The 17604-nt window shown below is 44.0% G+C and overlaps 1 protein-coding gene across 2 annotated transcripts in view; it reads left to right on the forward strand.

The window, feature by feature from the left end:
- Window positions 1–17604, forward strand: part of LOC100917518 (merlin-like) — a 49580-nt gene that overhangs the window by 27015 nt on the left and 4961 nt on the right. For both annotated transcript variants that reach the window (XM_023503669.2, XM_031967898.1), the window contains 8 exons: window positions 3790–3927; window positions 5144–5218; window positions 7095–7208; window positions 7768–7890; window positions 8020–8237; window positions 11180–11282; window positions 12032–12159; window positions 15330–15480. In XM_023503669.2, the coding sequence (XP_023359437.1) occupies window positions 3790–3927; window positions 5144–5218; window positions 7095–7208; window positions 7768–7890; window positions 8020–8237; window positions 11180–11282; window positions 12032–12159; window positions 15330–15480 (1050 nt within the window). The remainder of the gene's footprint in view (window positions 1–3789; window positions 3928–5143; window positions 5219–7094; window positions 7209–7767; window positions 7891–8019; window positions 8238–11179; window positions 11283–12031; window positions 12160–15329; window positions 15481–17604) is intronic.

Consider the following 17604-nt stretch of genomic DNA (forward strand, 5'->3'; position numbering starts at 1 on the left):
TTTCATTTATCTCATCAGCCCCCATGGGTCTCTCTTCAAAATCTACATACCCAGGTCTCATCCCTCTCCTGATCTCTAGTTCCACCTCATTAATTGTCTGCTGTTTCTTGCCAACAGGGGGTCCCACAGACATTTCACTCAACATATCCAAAACAGGATTTAATGACTCTCCTTTAATCCACTCCTCTTCCCAAGTTCCCTGTTGAAGGTTCCACCATTCTTTCAGGGCTAAGGGTTTCTAACTTAGGAATCATCCTTTATTCATTTCTCATTCCTAGTTCCCATCATTTCTCAAATCTTGTTGATTCGAGCTCCATATCTCTTCTCTTCTCCCCTCTTTTGACTGCCATCCTAATTCAGACTGGTATCCTCTCTTAAGCGGATTTATCACAACAGCCTGTTAATTGGTTATCTTCCCTCTCTTGTCCATCCTCCACCACAGGCCTTGACCTGTTCAAGAAGCTCGAAGGTCTCCTTAGTGCTTTCTTTTTGTCATGAAAGCGCTGTCTTTCCTGTATGGACTCTGAAGGACTCTCTTTCAGGCACTGGACACTCCCTACAAACTTGCTTCGCTCATGTTCTCTTTAAATGCAAATAGAGATGGGGCCGTGAATCTGGACCAATGCTGGCTGCAGATGGACTTAAGTTTTAAAATGCAATATTATTTATATTTAATTCAATTTTTATTTCTTTTCTTAAATATTTCCCAATTATCTTTTAATCTGGTTTGGGATATGTGTTGGACACTCCATTTGACCACCTACTCTCTCTCTTGCTAGTCTTTCACTCACTTTTTTCTCTTTAAGAGATTCCACTTAAAGAAAAGCTTCTAACAGAGTAGTTGTTAATGTTCCTCTGAATTTATTTTGTCATTTTGTGTATAATTTGTATTTTCTTATAGTTGTGCACACATCATTCCTCTTAGTAAAATGTAAACTCCTTGAAGTCAGGGGACTTTTTAGATTTTTTTTCTTAATATTCCCAGAGTCTAGCCTTGTGGCTGGCATATATAGTAGGTGGTTAATAAATGCTTGTTGAATGGAAGGGAATTGAAAGATCCTTTAAAGGAGCTGATTCAAGGCTCAAAATCCTTGAATGAAGCTAAGGACTATTATTACTACCACCACTACCACAACCACCACCACCACCACTACTACTACTACTACTACCACCACTACTATTACTACCACCACCACCACCACTACTACTACTACTACTACTACCACTACTACTACTACTACTACCACTACTACTACTATTACTACCACCACCACTATTACTACTACTACTACTACTACTATTACTACTACTATTACTACTACTACTACTACTAGTTACTACTACTACTACTACTATCACTGCTCCTACCATTTTTATTACTACTATTATTACCATCACCACTACTATCACTACTTTCACCACTACCACCTTGTGTTTATATAGCACATTTTATTTTTCAGAATTCTTTCAGACATAATTAATTTACTAAGCACACTGAGGTAGGGTGGCTGGACAGATAGGATTATGATCATTTAAGGAAGAAGATGTAGATTTTCAGAACGTTCAAAAGGCTTTTCCAAGACCCCACAGAACTAACAAATTGAGGAATTGGGCTTGAATCCAGGTCTTGTGACTACTTATTCAGCATTCTTCTTCCTCTGTGTGGGACTTCTTTTCCTAGGATATGATGGTGTGGTGACCTTGGGTGGAGCCTTCCAGAGGAGACACCACCACTGAGGGAATGGCTTCTGCTCACACTGGCATTCAGGCTTATTCTACACAGCTCCAGTGTCCCAGGGAGAGATGGGAACATTAGGTGGTGTTTATTAAGGGAACATTAACCTTGAATGTAAGGATATGTTATTAACCCAGAAATGTTTCAGTCAACCCGAACCTGCACTATATTCCTCTTTGTCTGACAGACCGTGCTTTGAAGTTGTTTAGTCTTTTGATCTCAAGGATCAGTAACATTTTGGCTCCTGATTCTCTGGCTGTGAAGCCAGCGTTTTCCTTGGCATCTGCCCCTACAGTTATGTCTGACATGTCAGGGCAGCTCCAGTATACCACCCGGCTGGCTCACTTCCTACCCAGTTTTAGTCTAGGGCAGGTATTGCTTCAGGGTGCTAGTATGCAAGCTGTCTTGTTCTTATGGCTTCAGATAGAAAAATCCAAAGATCGGGGGCACTTTCAGAGTTTTAGAAATCTCATCTTCTTCTATAGGAATACCTGGGTCAGCAAGCATTTATTTAGCACCTGATGTATGCCTGGTAGAAAGTTAAGTGATTGAGTGGACAGAGCATTGGGCTTGAAGTCAGGAAGACTCATCTTTGTGAATTCAAATGTGTCCTCAGACACAACTGTGTGATCCTGGGCAAGTCACTTCACCATGTCTGCCTCAGTTTCTTTATCTGTAAAACGTGTTGGAGAAGGAAAAGGCAAATCAGTCCAGTATTTCTGGAAACCTCATGAAGAGCCAGACACACACTGAGAACAACTGAACAAGAGCAACAATAGTGCACCAGGCACTGGGTTAAGCTCTGAGGAGATAAAGACAAAAACAGAACCTGCTCTCAAGCAGTTCACATCTAACAGGTAGAGGTAGGGAGATGAGCATAGAGTGAATCTCAGTGTCAACAGGTCCACAATCAGTTATTAGGCACCTATTAAGTATTAGGCATAGTGCTAATGCCTGGAGGTATGAAAAAAAAGCAGAGAGAGGCTGAGAGACAGAGGGAGAGACAGAGACAGAGAGACAAAGATGGATTGAGAGAGAACCTTAATTATAACCAAAAAACCCAACTCCTCTAAGGACTTTATATTCTTTTTTTTTTTAAATTTTAAATGTTTATTTTCTATTCTATTTTTTTTCTTACTGCGATTGGGATTAAGTGACTTACCCATGGTCTAGATGTTTTATTTTCAGTTCCAAATTCTCTTCCTCCTTCCACTCCCTCCTTTATTGAGAAAGCAAGAGATAACACACCTGATTATACCCATGAAATCATGCAAAACATATTTCTTCATTAGCAGTGGGAAAAAATAAAGAAAAACAACATGCTTCATCTCTCGGAGGTCAATAGCATTTTTCATCATGGGTCCTTTGGAACTGTCTTGGGTCATTGTCTTGTTCAGAGAAGCTAAGTCTTTCACACGTGATATACTTAACAATTTTGCTGTACTGTGTACAATGTTCTTCTCACTTTTTATCAATTCCTGTAAGCCTTCCCAGGTTTTTCTGAAACCGTTTTGCTCGTCATTTCTTATAGCATAAGGGAACTCCGTCACAATCACATACCATGACTTACTAAGCCATTCCCCAATTCATGAGTATCCCTTCAATTTCCAATTTTTTTTTTAACCACAAAAAGTTGCTATAAATATTTTTTGTTAAAATAGATGCTTTTCAGTTTTCTTTGATCTCTTTGGGGCACAGGTATTGCTGGGTCAAAAGTTAGGTACAGTTTTATAGCCCACTGGCTATAAAAATTCCAAATTGTTCTTCAGAGTTATTGGACCAGTCCACAGATCCACCAACAATGTATCAGTGTCCCTATTTTTCCATTTCCCCTCTAGCATTTGTCATTGTCCTTTTCTGTTACATTAGTCAATCCCATAGGTGTGAGATCATAGGTGCTTTCAAAGAACTATGTTCTAATGAGAAATAAAGATCCATTTGTAGACAAATGGTAAATTGGAAGTAATTAGAAGTTACTGTATGTAATATTTGATTTCTTTACTTGAGCAGAGTGTCTTTTTAAACCCTTTGCTTTGCATTTGGTTCTTTTGCAGCAAAATAAAAACCACACAGATCTCTTGCTTGGTGTGGATGCTAAAGGGATCCATGTCTATAGCATCAATAACCGGTTCTCTCCAAACAAATCTTTTGAATGGAGCGCTATCAGAAACATTTCCTACAGCGAGAAGGAGGTATGTGGGGGTGATCGGACTCTTTATGCTTGGAGAGTGTGGCTGGGTGAGTCTTTTAAATAAAGTGCATCTTGTTTGGGCTAAGAACACTGAAATTACTCATTTTTATTTAAAAGGGTGAAAGAGAGAGAGAGAGAGAGAGAGAGAGAGAGAGAGAGAGAGAGAGAGAGAGAGAGAGAGAGAGAGAAGGGGGAAATCACCCAAGGAAAGACACAGGGTTTTACTGCACTGGCCCTGAGAGAAGACTGATGATCACACTTGGCTTGTGGTGCCAGCTGGGACAAGTTGTAAGCCTTTGTTTGACATGTTTCCCATCGGAAGGCTTGAATGGAGATTTGGTAATAGGAGGCCACTTTACAAAGATCCACTTGGCTTCATGAGTCAGAACAAGGGGTCGGGAGCCAAGGGTGCTAACTGCGGTGAACAAAGGAAATAGAGCATGTTCTTTAAGCTCAAATATTGCAGGGCAGGAGAGGGTGGTAGGAGGGAATGGCCCTAGGGAAAACCTTTTCAAAGCTGTGATTCAAGTTCCATAGAACCAAAGGTGGACTGGAGCCTGCTCCAACAGGCTCAGGAGAGCCAGGGCTTGTTGATTATTTTGTTGATTATCTGAACTTGAAGTGATGGAGAAAATATGTCCCATGCACCCCCCCCCCCAAGCTGGTTGTTAAACATTCACCAGCACACCATTACATAGATCTCCTAGGAAAGTCCCTTATGGTGGGACCTTGGGTCAGCTTGCTATTTCTGAATCTCCCCACTGTCTCTCCTTTAATCTGAATTCTTGACAACCCCCTGAAGCCTGTAAAACCAAATATGAAACTGCAGTTCCCAATCCCACACACTGTAGTAGCCTTCTCACCCCCAGAATTGGGGGGTATGAGTGGATGAACTTCTTGGAGCAGAAAATGCTTTAATCTCTGTGTTTTTTCTGCTTGTGCTCAGTTCTTTGTGGCTGCTGGTGTGGCTAAAAGCAGATGATGCTAATAAGTGGGAGCTTGGTGTGGCTCCCCACAAGGGGCTGTTCATGCAGGCACCTTCTGGCACCATAGGCTCGCCTAGGTCTTTCTCTCGGTAGCTGGTAGATGTCCTAGGGCCACAGGGTTCCTATGCCCCTCTGTTGGAGTCTAGCTGCTTGGGGAGTGTGCCACCCAGAGCTCTGAGCTTCCCGGGATCTCCTCAGCTTCTTAATGACATGTTTTCCTCTCTCCACCAGTTAACGATTAAGCCACTTGACAAAAAGGCAGAAGTTTTCAAGTTCTTTTCATCGCAGCTGAAGGTGAATAAGTTGGTAAGCCTTTACGCTATTAAAATCTTCTGTCGGTTACCCTATTTTAAAAAGGGACAAAGGAACCAAAGCAAGCAATGGGGGTGAAGTTGGGAGATCTGTTACTCAGGAACACTCTCCGAAGCAATAGATGAGGAAAAGTCATGGAAGGTGTAAATGGGGACAAGGAAAAAACAAAATCACTGCTTCAACACAGCCCGTCAGCAAGGCAGGACTAAGCGCTTCCTTCTGAATTCTTCCGCTCTTCACTGATTTCACCAGTTTCTCTTCCCATGAGAAGATAAATAATAATTGTTTGTGACATGGAGTTTGGAAAGCACTGGAGACCCTCAGGAGCCGTGGGGTAGTGGGGCATTATCTTTAAACCAGCCTCTTCCCAAACTGCAAGATCAGCTTAGCAACGTTCGGGTTTGCCCCAGCACGTTGGGCCACTGAGGGCCTGTGGTCATTGCTGCTAGAGAGGCTGAGCCCAGAGGGTTCTGAGCCACAGTTGGGCTAGAGCTGAGGGGATGCCACTGAGTGGGGGGCATGCAGAGCTTCCAGGAGGAGCCCCAGGTGCCTGCCCTCCTCTGGAGGGATGAGCAGGCCCAGGCCCCTATGGGGCAGGAAGAAGCTTCCATGCTGATCGGCTGCTCTTGTGTTTGTCTTTGTTCTCCAAGAGGACCCAGACACAAGGGAGATGAGGCTACAACATGTGAGGGGGGCAGAGTGAGGGAGGTCTCCGACCTCCTGTCCCCTCCAGAGCCATCCAAGCCCAGTGGTCAGCTAGCGGTCAGGGTGACTGAGGATGGCCCCGGATGCAGCGGGAGAGCTTGGACTTTTAAACTAAGGTCTTTACCAGGTCTCAATTTGAATGGGCAGCACTAAGGTTGGGTATGACCTCATTTACCTGGTCAAAAAAGAAAAAATCTAACAGATGTTGTTGTGACCTCCCAGCCTAGGCTGGATGGGATGATGTTTCTCTAAGAAAGATGAGAGAGAGAGAGAGAGAGAGAGAGAGAGAGAGAGAGAGAGAGAGAGAGAGATGGGGAGAGGGAGAGAGACAGAGACAGATGGGGAGAGGGAGAGGGAAAGGGGAGGGGGGAAGAGGACAGAGAGGCAGAGAGAGACAAAGTGACAGAAAGAAAAGGAGCAAGAGAGACAGAGACAGAGATAGAGACAGACAAGGACAGAAGCAGACAGAGACACAGACATCAAAGGATGTTGTCAGATTATGGGATAATGGGAAATGGTGGTTCAATACCTCAATACTTTCTGAAAGAATGTTCTGAAATCCATAGGAAAAATCACCATTTCCTATTCAGAACATTCTTTCAGAAAATATTGAAGTGCCTGCTCTGGGCCTGGCAGGGCATTCAGAGACAAAAGTGATATAATTCAAGCCCTCAGGGAGCTGTCTGTTGGGGGAAAAGGATGTCAATGAGTGAGAAGTAAAGAGAGAACAGAGATTTATTTCCAGCAGTGGGGAAGCATTTGTAAGAGGAGGAGGTGGTGACAAGAGTGAAGGAGCTGCCCCTGAGCTCAGCCTTGAGGGACACCAGCTTCAGACTAGGGGGGCCTCTGAGGGAGGTCTGGGGTCTCTTTCAGTTCTAGGTTTGCGGTCCTCTTGAGTCCCATTACACAAGGCAGAAGTAAGGAGGGAGTACATGGGGACATGAGATAGTCACAGAAATGAGAGATGAAATAGGGTTGGGACCCAGCAAGTAGACTCCTGTGGCTGGTTTAGAAGGTGCCGAAGGGCAGACTCCAGAAGCAGAGGCCAAAAGCTTGTGAAGGCCCAGCATGGCTGTGGTGTGGAGAATGACTTGGAGAGGCAGAGGCTCCCTTAGGCTGCTGATGGAGGGAAACCTCCAATTGGAGGAAACTCTTGTCTTGGTAGATCCTACAGCTGTGCATTGGAAATCATGACCTGTTCATGAAGAGGAGAAGAGTGGACTCCATCGAGATTCAGCAGATGAAAGCTCAAGCCAAGGAAGAGAAAGCTCGGAAGAAAGTGGGTTCATTCATTGTTCATGGTTAGAAGGGTGGGTTTCACCTCTGATGGCTCCTTCCCCATGGGCTCCTCCTCTGGAGGTTGGAAGAGATGGGATGTGTCTTTTCAGGAGATTATCCCTGAAGTGTTAACTCTCCCATGCTTAGAAACACAGCTAACCTGCAGTTAGCCCGGATGCTTGCCTTCTCACCTGTCATAGCTCAATAAAATGTACGGTGGCCTCTGGCCAGAAGAAATGGCCTGAGAATGTGGGGGGCGGTGCGACTGCGAGGCTGGTGCAACCCCTCTAATGCTCCCCAACCTCGCAGCTCTCCAAGGGAAGTGGGTTCTTTTCCCATCCAGTCTACTCTCACCTGCCCATCTGGGTCCTAATTGTGGGCACACACATGGCATCATGGTGGGCAGCTGCTATAGGCTTAGCTTACAAAACCCATAGTTGAGACTAATTCGACTTTTTTTTCCCTTCAGTCTAGTTCCATCCCAGGAATAAAGGTGTGTGTGGGGGTGGGGGCAGACATGGACCCTGCAGACGGCACATCTGCCTTCATTTGTTTTCCAGATGGAGCATCAGAGGCTGGCCAGGGAGAAGCAGCTCAGGGAAGAGGCCGAGAGAGCCAAAGAGGAGCTGGAAAGGCGGCTGTTTCAGCTGGAAGCCGAGGCCCGACAAGCCAGTGAGGCTTTGGTGAGTGTGCCCGGGATGCCCCCAGGTCCCCAGGCCATTCCTTCCCCTGAAAAAACTAAATCCAACCCTGAGGGCCCTGACCTGTCCTTGTGGCCCTCCCAGAGCTAAGCCCAGTGCCCACTCCCCCAGCTCCACTCCAAAGAGACCGCAGAGCTGCTGGCAGAGAAGGCACAGATCGCTGAGGAGGAAGCCAAGCTGCTGGCCCAGAATGCTGCCGAGGCCGAGCAGGAGCGCCAGCGGCTGGAGGTCACCGCCCTGAAAACCAAGGAAGAGAAGCGGCTGATGGAGCAGAAAGTGAGGGAAGCAGAACTGCTGGCGGCCAAGCTGGTCAAGGAGTCAGACCTGAGGTGAGGGGGCGCTGACCTCGGGCATCTCCACCCCTGCGCCAGTCACCAGGCACCAGTTGCTGACATTTTTATTGTGGCTGAGCGCTTCCAAGCACATCCTACCCATGCACTTATTTCATTGTCACAGCAGCCCTGGCTAATAGGTCTCACCGAGTCACTGGGAAGTCTCATTAAGTCACTGAGGAGGGTCTCACTGAGTCACTGGGAGGTCTCACTAAGTCACTGGGAGGTCTCACTAAGTCACTGGGCGGGGGTCTCACTGAGTCACTGAGGTCTCACTAAGTCACTGGGGGAATCTCACTAAGTCCATTAGGCAGAGGAAGACACTGGGGCCTGGGAAGTCTCAGAGACACCAACAAATTGGGGGGGAGAATCTGCATTCTGCGTTCTCTAATTCTACATCCAGAGTACTTTCGCCTAGGCCACACCAGGAGCAGCAGGAGGTTAAGTATAGGGGCACAAGAATCGCCTTCTCTAGGGCTTTTTGGCTGGCCCCTATTCACTATATTTGCCAGAAGGGCCTGTTCCAACTGATCTTGGTCTTAGAAAGTTGACCAAGTTAGTATTTGCAAAAAGTTTTGTAATAAAAACTCCATAGTGCACACTCTAGGACTTGTCTTCCCAGCTCCCTCAAGCTCCAGTGGGTCAGGTTGGCAGAGCGTGGCCACTTCTGAGGGTCCTGGGGACCATCCTGAACGCTTGGCAGGGTGGTGGGCCAGGGCTATGGTTTTCTAGTGCTGTAGCTCATGAGCCCCCATTGGTGTCCTACCATCGTGGATTGTCCATTGATATAAATTAGCCAGCTAGACTTAATCATCTTTTAGAAATAGGTATTGACTAAAGGCAGATTGGAAGAGGAGTTTGTACAAAATATTTCCCCAAACAAAGGCCTGGTGTCCCACAAGGAAATGTAGAGTCCAGGTGAAAGTGGGCTGTATCTAGAACACCTGGGACCAAGGAGCTAAAAAGCTCGGCTCCTGTCAATCCTTTTTCTGGAAGTCCTTTCTGTCTGACTTTTGAGGCCCTCAGAAGATGCCCTTGTGTATGGCACAGTTGTCTGTGAGGCCTGGGGCCCTTGGGAGTTGTGCTGCCTTTCCCCAGAATGTTTAATTTATCTGACCTTTCCATGAGATGCCATTTTGGGGAGGCCTCTGGGATGGGAGGGCGGCTAGCCTGCCTTCCTCTGGTCAGGCTGGGCAGAGACAGAGCTCTTCAGGGCCCGCCCAGTGATTTCCTCTCAGCTGCTTGGCTAGGGTCTGGTCTGCCGCTTGAATATCTGGGTTCTTCGCTGGATCTCCATTCTGCCACTTCCAGTGTGAGTGTAGCTTTTCCTCCTGTCTCACCTCATCCAGTGGGTTTTATGGCCTCCAGATTTTGGTTGATGGATTTACCAGGGCCCTGATCAAGCATTTAATTAAGTGGATAAGATGCTTGATTGATCCAGAAGAGAGGTTTGTAAACTGAGAGCCTGGATGTTAGTGTTCTCTTGGGCCAACTGGACATGGGTGTGCAGCAAGGGGGTGAAGAGTCCCCCTTGTGGTCAATGGCATTATCGAAAGGCTGGCTGGATAGCCTTAGAGGTAGATCTTTTGGTTGAACAAACAAATGGGACTTTTTGGGTGTCTAATGATGCCCCGGGTAGAGAATAAAACCATGATTTTGGTCACAGTCTAAGGAGCCGGGACAGCAGCCATTCAGTGGGATGTCCCAGAAAGCACCGTAGATTTGAGGTTAGAAGATCTGGACCAAATCCAGGCTTTCTCACTTTTGTCTATGTCACTTGCCCTTCACATCGTGGGGCCTCAGTTTCTCAGTATTGTCAAGGTTTTTTTGTGGGTGTTTATGACCTTTGAAGTTCCTTGTCACTCTATAAAGTTCTGTGATTTTTATTAACTGACTGACATAGCTAGTATATTCTAGAGTTTTAATATAGTTTGATCAGATTTTAAAGTCAGTGAGTTCATTAAAATATTGGCATTTTCAGAAAGCTTCAGTGGCCCACAACTGATGAGAAGAGACAAGATGGGTCTGCTAGGTGAGCAGGGCCCTGGTGACTGCATAAGCGTGGGAGAATTTTTATTTATTTATTTATTTTATTTTATTTTTTTAAATAACTTTTTATTGACAGAACCTATGCCAGGGTAGTTTTTTACAACATTATCCCTTGCACTCACTTCTGTTCCGATTTTTCCCCTCCCTCCCTCCGCCCTCTCTCCAAAGATGGCAAGCAGTCCTATACATGTTAAATAGATTGCAGTGGATCTTGGATATAATATATGTGTGCAGAACCGAACAGTTTTCTTGTTGCTCAAGGAGAATTGGATTTAGAAGGTATAAATAACCTGGGAAGAAGAACAAAAATGCAAGCAGTTTACATTCATTTCCTAGTGTTCTTTCTTTGGGTGTAGCTGCTTCTGTCCATCCTTGATCAATTGAAACTCAGTTGGATCTTGTCTTTGTTGAAGAAATCCACTTCCATCAGAATACATCCTCATACAGTATCGTTGTTGAGGTATATAATGATTTCCTGGTTCTGCTCATTTCGCTCAGCATCAGTTCATGTAAGTCTCGCCAATCCTCTCTGTAGTCCTGCTGGTCATTTCTTACAGAACAATAATATTCCATAACATTCATATACCACAATTTACTCAACCATTCTCCAATTGATGGGCATCCATTCATTTTCCAGCTTCTGGCGTGGGAGAATTTTTAAAGAGACTGCAGAGCCAAGTGAGGATGAGAGAGAGAAGCCTTGGGAAGTCCGTGCTGCATTAGCTTTGTTTGGAGGCAGTTCTCTTAAGTTTGAATAGAACCTTCTTGCATGTGCCTGGGCCTCCTGCCCTCCTGGCATGAGCCCTTATGGGATGGAAGGGTATGTAGCTCTTAGGTGGTAAGCCTGGATGAAGGGCCCAGCTTCACCTGAGGGATGTTTTGTCTGACAGAACCAAGGAAACGGAATACCTGAAGCAGGACCTGAGCGAGGCCAGGGAAGCTGAGCGCCGGGCCAAGCAGCGGCTCCTGGACGTCATCCGCCCCTCTCATCCTGTGAGTGGGCTCGTGGGCACTCATTGAGACGGTGGGCAGCAGCATGGTGTGAGAGCTCAAAACATGAGGCGATGCCATAACCCAAATGAGAAAGAAAGCCTCAATCGATCAGTCATTGATTGTTCTCTATGTGTTGAGATACAAGAGGAGGCAAAAGCCAGCTCTCCCTCAAGGACCTCACAGTGTTGTGTGGGGACAACACAACAACACACAAAGCAAGCTAGACATAGGAGAAGTGGGAAATCATTAAAAGAAGGGAGGCACTGGGATTCAGAGGGTTTGGGGAAGGCGTCCTACTCCCAGGCAATTAGCCATTTCTCAAATTTGCTTGGTCCTGAGAACTAATAGGTGTGGGATGATCTTAATGATGTGTCATTTCATTCATTTAGCTAACATTAGAGACAGACTCTGTGCACATCGTACCCAGCACTCTAGACAAACAAAGCAAAAGATGCCATTTTTTTGTCCTTAAGGAGCTCTTTATTCTCCCTGGGAAACTTCAACATACACTCTCCATATACTTATTTCTTGAAGGAAGAGAAGGCTGGCTGGTGGATTGGGCCCCAGTTTGAGACTATAGACTCAGTTCCCAGTTCTGCCAATGATTCATTCTGGGATCTTAGGAAAATCACAAGCTCTCTCTGTGCCTTATTTAAGCTCTTTCTGAGTTTTTAAAGCAGCTGATGTGTTTTAATTACATCAAACTCCTCTGATGGCTGAAAAATGGAGTTCTTTTTCTTCTTTTACAGCACATACACAGATACCCTCAACATTCCCCTATTGGGAGTGGAGATCTTGGAATTGAAAAAGGATGTACGAGATTTGATTTAAAGGATATTGACCTGAAGAGACTATCCTTGGAAATAGAAAGGGAAAGGTAGGTACTGCCTCTGAACATCAGCTTTAGCAAATACATATAGATATGTGTACGTACAAGCCACAATAATACATTATATACATACATACATACATATATACATATATATATATAAATATAAAACACATATGTTTATGTAAAATGAAATGCTACCTGAAAGAGCTTTGTTAGTCTTGACAGAATGAATTCACAGTCCCCAAGGTCTACCTGTTTGGTCCTTGTGTTCAATCTCTAGATTTGTATGTCTTGGTTCTATGATTGAACAGTCTGTTTGTTAATGTTTCTTTTTGTGTTTGGGTAAGAAAGTGTAGTGGAGAGATTGGAAGCTCTGAAACCATTCCTCTGTACAACAAGTTTCTGATAGTTAACTTTCATTCCTTAGCATGAGAGAGAATTCAGACGTCAGTGTCAGTTGGCATATGTATTTGAATAAAAAAAATTCTGGTTATGGAACTAGAACCTGGAATCTGGTTTGCTTTATTCTAGAAGAGTCTGATAAAATCTAAAAAGGAGAGCCTTTCCACAAGGCAATGGAATCCTGACTCCTTCTATAGGGAGCTCATTAAATTATGGTAAATCTTTGTTAAGTCCTTTCAGTTGTGTCCGACTCTCTGTAACTCCACTTTGGGTTTTCTGGGAAAAGATACTGGATACTTCTCCAGCTCATTTGACAGATGAGGAAACTGAGGCAAATTAGAGTGCAGTGGCTTGCCCACGGTCATACAGCTAGGAAGTGAACTCAAGTCCTCTCGACTCTAGGCCTTCTGCTCTATCCATTGCATAAATTAGCTGCCCTAGTGGGCAGCTGAGGTGCTGTCCAAGGAGGAATGGAAATGATTCTAAGAGATGTAGACCTCACAAATTTTTGTGACCAGAGTAATGACAGTGGAGGACTTCTCTTCTTATCTCTTCTGACATAGTCAGGGCTCTTGAGAACAGCTTCTTCACTCGAGTGAAGCAAAGACTTGGAGAAAAAAAAAGAAGAAAGTGGAATTCACATTGGCAAGATGCCACTGAAAAAAATCTTGGTCAGTTAGTCACCAAGCATATATTATGTGGCTAAGTGCCAGGCTCTGGGTTAAGTGCTGGGGATCCAGAGACAAAAAGGGAAAAAGTCATTGTTTTTAAGGGGCATCTACTCTAGTGGAGAAGGCATGTATATACAAAGGATCATAGATTTAGAGTTCAGAGAACCCTGGGCCGGGTAGTCTAACCCTTGTATTTCACAGATGAAGAACTGAGATTGAAGTGATTCGTCTTGAACTATTAAGTGTTGGAGGCCTTCAAGCCCAACACGCTGGCCACTGTGTCATGCTGATACTCAGCAGGGTATCTAATTCTAAAAGTATTTAATAAGTATTAGTAAATTAGTAATCAGATATCTAAAAGTATCTAATCAGCAATATTGGGAAATGGTGTTTCCTAGGTGCTGGGCGGGAGGAATCTCTTCATGGGTAGATGAGGAGGGAGAGCATCCTGGACATCTGGGACAGCCTGAGCAATGGTACTAAAGTGGCAATCAAAGCACCTTGGGCACAGAACAGCAAATCTGCCAGTGCCACTGGGTTTTGGTATGTAAGGAAAGTGATTAAGCTTGAAGTTGACTGGATGGGTAGGAAGGTGAGCATGTGTGTGAAGAGATTATAAGAGATCTAAATGTCAATCAGAGGAATTTTTATTTGATTCAGGACCCACTAGATAGGGACCCACTAGAAAGAGTGACATGGTCAGACTGGTGGTTTAGGACAATCTCTTTGGGGGCTTGTGGAGGATGGATTTTAGTAGGGAGAGACTTGAAGCAGGGAACCCAAGGAGGTTGTCTGTGGTGATGGTCTAGGCCAGAGTGATGAGGGATTAATCAAAAGTGGTGAATGTGTGAGTGGAGAGAAAGGTAGGGATGAAATTTTGAGAAGCTAGAGATGCGAGACTGTAACATATTGGAGATGTGGAGTGAGTGGGATGAGAGAGTGAGGAATTGAAGATGATTCTAAGATTGTGAACCTGGGAGGCTGCAAGGATGTTAGTGTCCTCAGTAGAAATAGGTAGGGTTGACAAATGGGTGGGTCTCATGGGGAGATGTTTGCCATAGTCTGGGTCTGGTCTAATGCTTCTGGTTTTGAACTTGAAATGAGACATTCACAGACCAACTTATCAGCTAGCTTGGGTGGGTAATAAAGCTATAGCATAGAAAGCATGCAGAAATATTCTAGGTGAGGGAAACTTCTCTGACCCTGGATTGGTTGTGCTGCCACCATTCTACTCTGATGGAAGGCTGCTCTTGCCTTCTCCATAAATAGGAATAATTAAGAGGCAGAAGGCACTGGAATTGAGGGACGAGGGGAAGCTTCTTGTAGAAGACAAGGTTTTTAATAAGATATAAAAGAAGCCAGAGAGGTCAGTAGTTAACAGAGGAGGGAGAATGCTCCTGGCATGAGGGACAGCCAGAGAAAATGGGAATCATTTCTATAGAGGTGATAATTGGGAATTAATGTGGTCACTGAATGAGTGTAGAGGGAAAAGAAAAAGATCTCAGGACAACCTTTGGGTACACTCACAGTTAATGGGTGGCTATGGATGATGAATCAGTCAGGGAAAGAGAGAACAACAAGCGGCACAGGGAGAGGAGAACCAGGAGACGGCAAAGTTATAACAGCCTGTGGAGGACGGCAAATCCTGGAATAGAAGGTGATCGGCAGGATCCAGTGGTGCAGAGAGGGTAGGAAGTCTGAGGATTGAGAAAAAGTCCTTAGATTTGGCAGTTAATCCAGAGACCACTGGTAGTTTCAGAGAGGGCACTTTCAGATTAGTTATGAGAGAAGAAACCAGAGAACTGGGATTAGGAAAAGGGAGGAGGCATTTGGCAGAGAAAGGAAGGAGATTTTGTCTATGACAAACTCACCCAAAACAAACATTAACACAAACAAAAACAATCCATACACTTGGGTGTGATTCATTAATCTGAATCCAAATGCCATAGCCAGAAATCATCATTTACAATTGAGCACAAGCTCTAAATTGTTAACAATATCATTAAAAATGTAATCTCAGCCTCATTCATTAGAAGGTTAAGACAACTGCTTAGTTGCTCAGGAGCAAGCAGATAATAGATCTGGTAGGTGATCAGTGAGTATGACCTCTGGGTCACTTGCCCTTCCTTCTATGTTTTTCAGGTTAGATTATTTGGAAAAGAGTAAAAATTTTGAATATCGATTAAAAGAACTGAAATCTGAAATACATGCCCTGAAACTTGAGGAAAAACAAAAGGGACCAATCTCTCATTGGAATGAAGTCTTTGGCTCACTAGACCTCACCTTGAGAAAGGTATGTAAGTAGAAGTAAACCAGTAACGTACTAGACAAAAAGTGGTTGCTTAAGGTATGACTTTGCTGCCTAAGTCCAGTCATTGCCCTCCCTCCTTATGCCCAACATCTTCTCCTCTTCTCATTTCTGACTTTCCCTTTTACTGGTTTCCTTTCCCTTCCCTTAGTTTCCCTGCAGCCTGTTCCAAGTAGCTTCTCTGAGTTTGATTTGTGATTTCATCTGTGTAAGGACCTTTTTTTTTTTTTTTTTTTTTTTTTAAACATTAGTGACTATTCCATAATTTATAGTTTAAGGAATTGTTTGGGGGCATTAAAAGGTTGTCTCTTTCTTTCCTGGGGACACACAATCCATATATGTCAGAGACAGGATTTGAAAGGTTTAGGAAGATTTGGGAAATATTTTTAAAGCTATCCCATGTTCTTCTAATTTGTTTATATTGTCATTCTTTATGTCTAGATCATGAACCAATTTCGGCCTTATTTTGGTATACAGTGTTAGGTGTGGGTCAATGCCTAGTTTCTGCCATACTGATTAGACTATTTCTATATAGTATAGTAATACACCTTACACATAGTATAATAATATATTTTAACTCTGAAAAGTGTTTTATAAATATTATCCTCACAACTAACCTGGGAAATAAAACCCCGTTTTACAGATGAGGAAACTGAAGCTGTTGGAGATTAAGTGATTTGCCTAGAATCACAAATCTAGGAAGAGACTAAGGGAGAATTTGAACTCTAATCTTTCTGGTTTCAGATTCACTCCTCTAATTACTATGTCACTAAACTGCTGGTGGGAAGGGAGAGGGAAATATTTAGTTTTAATCTTCAGCAGAAGGCTAGCCTAGACCAACTGTCTTGCAGTTAGGTGATAAAGTAGGACCAGGTAAGAGTCAATCAGTTAGTAAGCCAAATATGATTTATTATGAACCTACTATTCAAGGAAAAGCAGAAAGAAAAAAAAGGAAGATTGAAAGGAAAGAAGGAAGGGGAGGAAGGAAGGATGGAATGAATGAAGGAAGGGAGGGAGGGAGGAAGAAAGGAAGGGAGGGAGGATGGAAAGAAGGGAAGGAAGAAAGAAGGAAGGGAGGAAGGAAGGAAGGAAGGAAGGAAGAAAGGGAGGGAGGAAGAGAGGAAGGGAGGGAGGGAGGAAGGGAGGGAGGAAGAGAGGAAGGGAGGAAGGAGGGAAGGAGGAAGAAAGGAAGGAAAAAAGGAAGGGAAGAAAAAAAGAAGGAAGGGAAGAAGGAAAGAAGGAAGGGAGGTCTTTTTGTTTTTGTTTTTTGACCTCTGACGAACCCTCTAAGTCGGGGATGATAGCTTCTGACTTGGATTCAATGTCATTTACTGTATATCCAACTACACACTTGTTGCTCTCCCTACTTATTACTTCATTTTCCTCCTATGTAAAATGGTGGTGGTCATCTTTGATCATATAATTCTTGTCACTTCTAGAATCAGTGATCCACTCTATGAAGCAAGAGCTGTAATGGTTGAGACAGTGGGATCATCTGTATATTGTAAACATAGCACATCATTAGGTCAACATTGCCTCTTTATGAGGAAATCTCAGATATCTAACCTGGGGAAAATCCAGACTCGAGATATTCATCCCACTGTCAGGGATAGAATTAGCATTGTCAACATGCCTGAATTTTCCACCATTGCAGAATGCTTCTGGGTCTGTCCTTTTCTTCAAGGCTATTGACAGAACTAAAAATGCCCACGCTGTGGGTCAGTCATAACAGGGAGTTTCCAAAGCTGAGGCTTCTTTTTGGTTCAGGAGTTCATAATGATCCCTTGGGGCTGGAAAGGTTGGGCCTCCACTAGTGATTGTTTTTTCTGGCTTTCCATAATATTATGCCTAGATAAATAAGCTATTGAGCAACCAACTAAAAAAAAAAAAGCCATGATCAATGGTCCTCTTCAGTGGAAGAGATTTAGGTGTATCAGTGTTCTGATTAGCTGTCTGGATTTTAACACAGATCCTCCTGATTCCAGGGATGTTGCTCTATCTACTATGCCACCTATCTATCTCAAGACTAATAATTCTTAAATGATGTCTTTAAGTTCTGTCCTCTACTGGGATCTCAACTCCATTCTCCAAACTTGTCTACCTTGTCAT

Source organism: Sarcophilus harrisii, chromosome 4 (assembly GCF_902635505.1).
Source record: "Sarcophilus harrisii chromosome 4, mSarHar1.11, whole genome shotgun sequence".
NCBI lineage: Eukaryota > Metazoa > Chordata > Mammalia > Dasyuromorphia > Dasyuridae > Sarcophilus > Sarcophilus harrisii.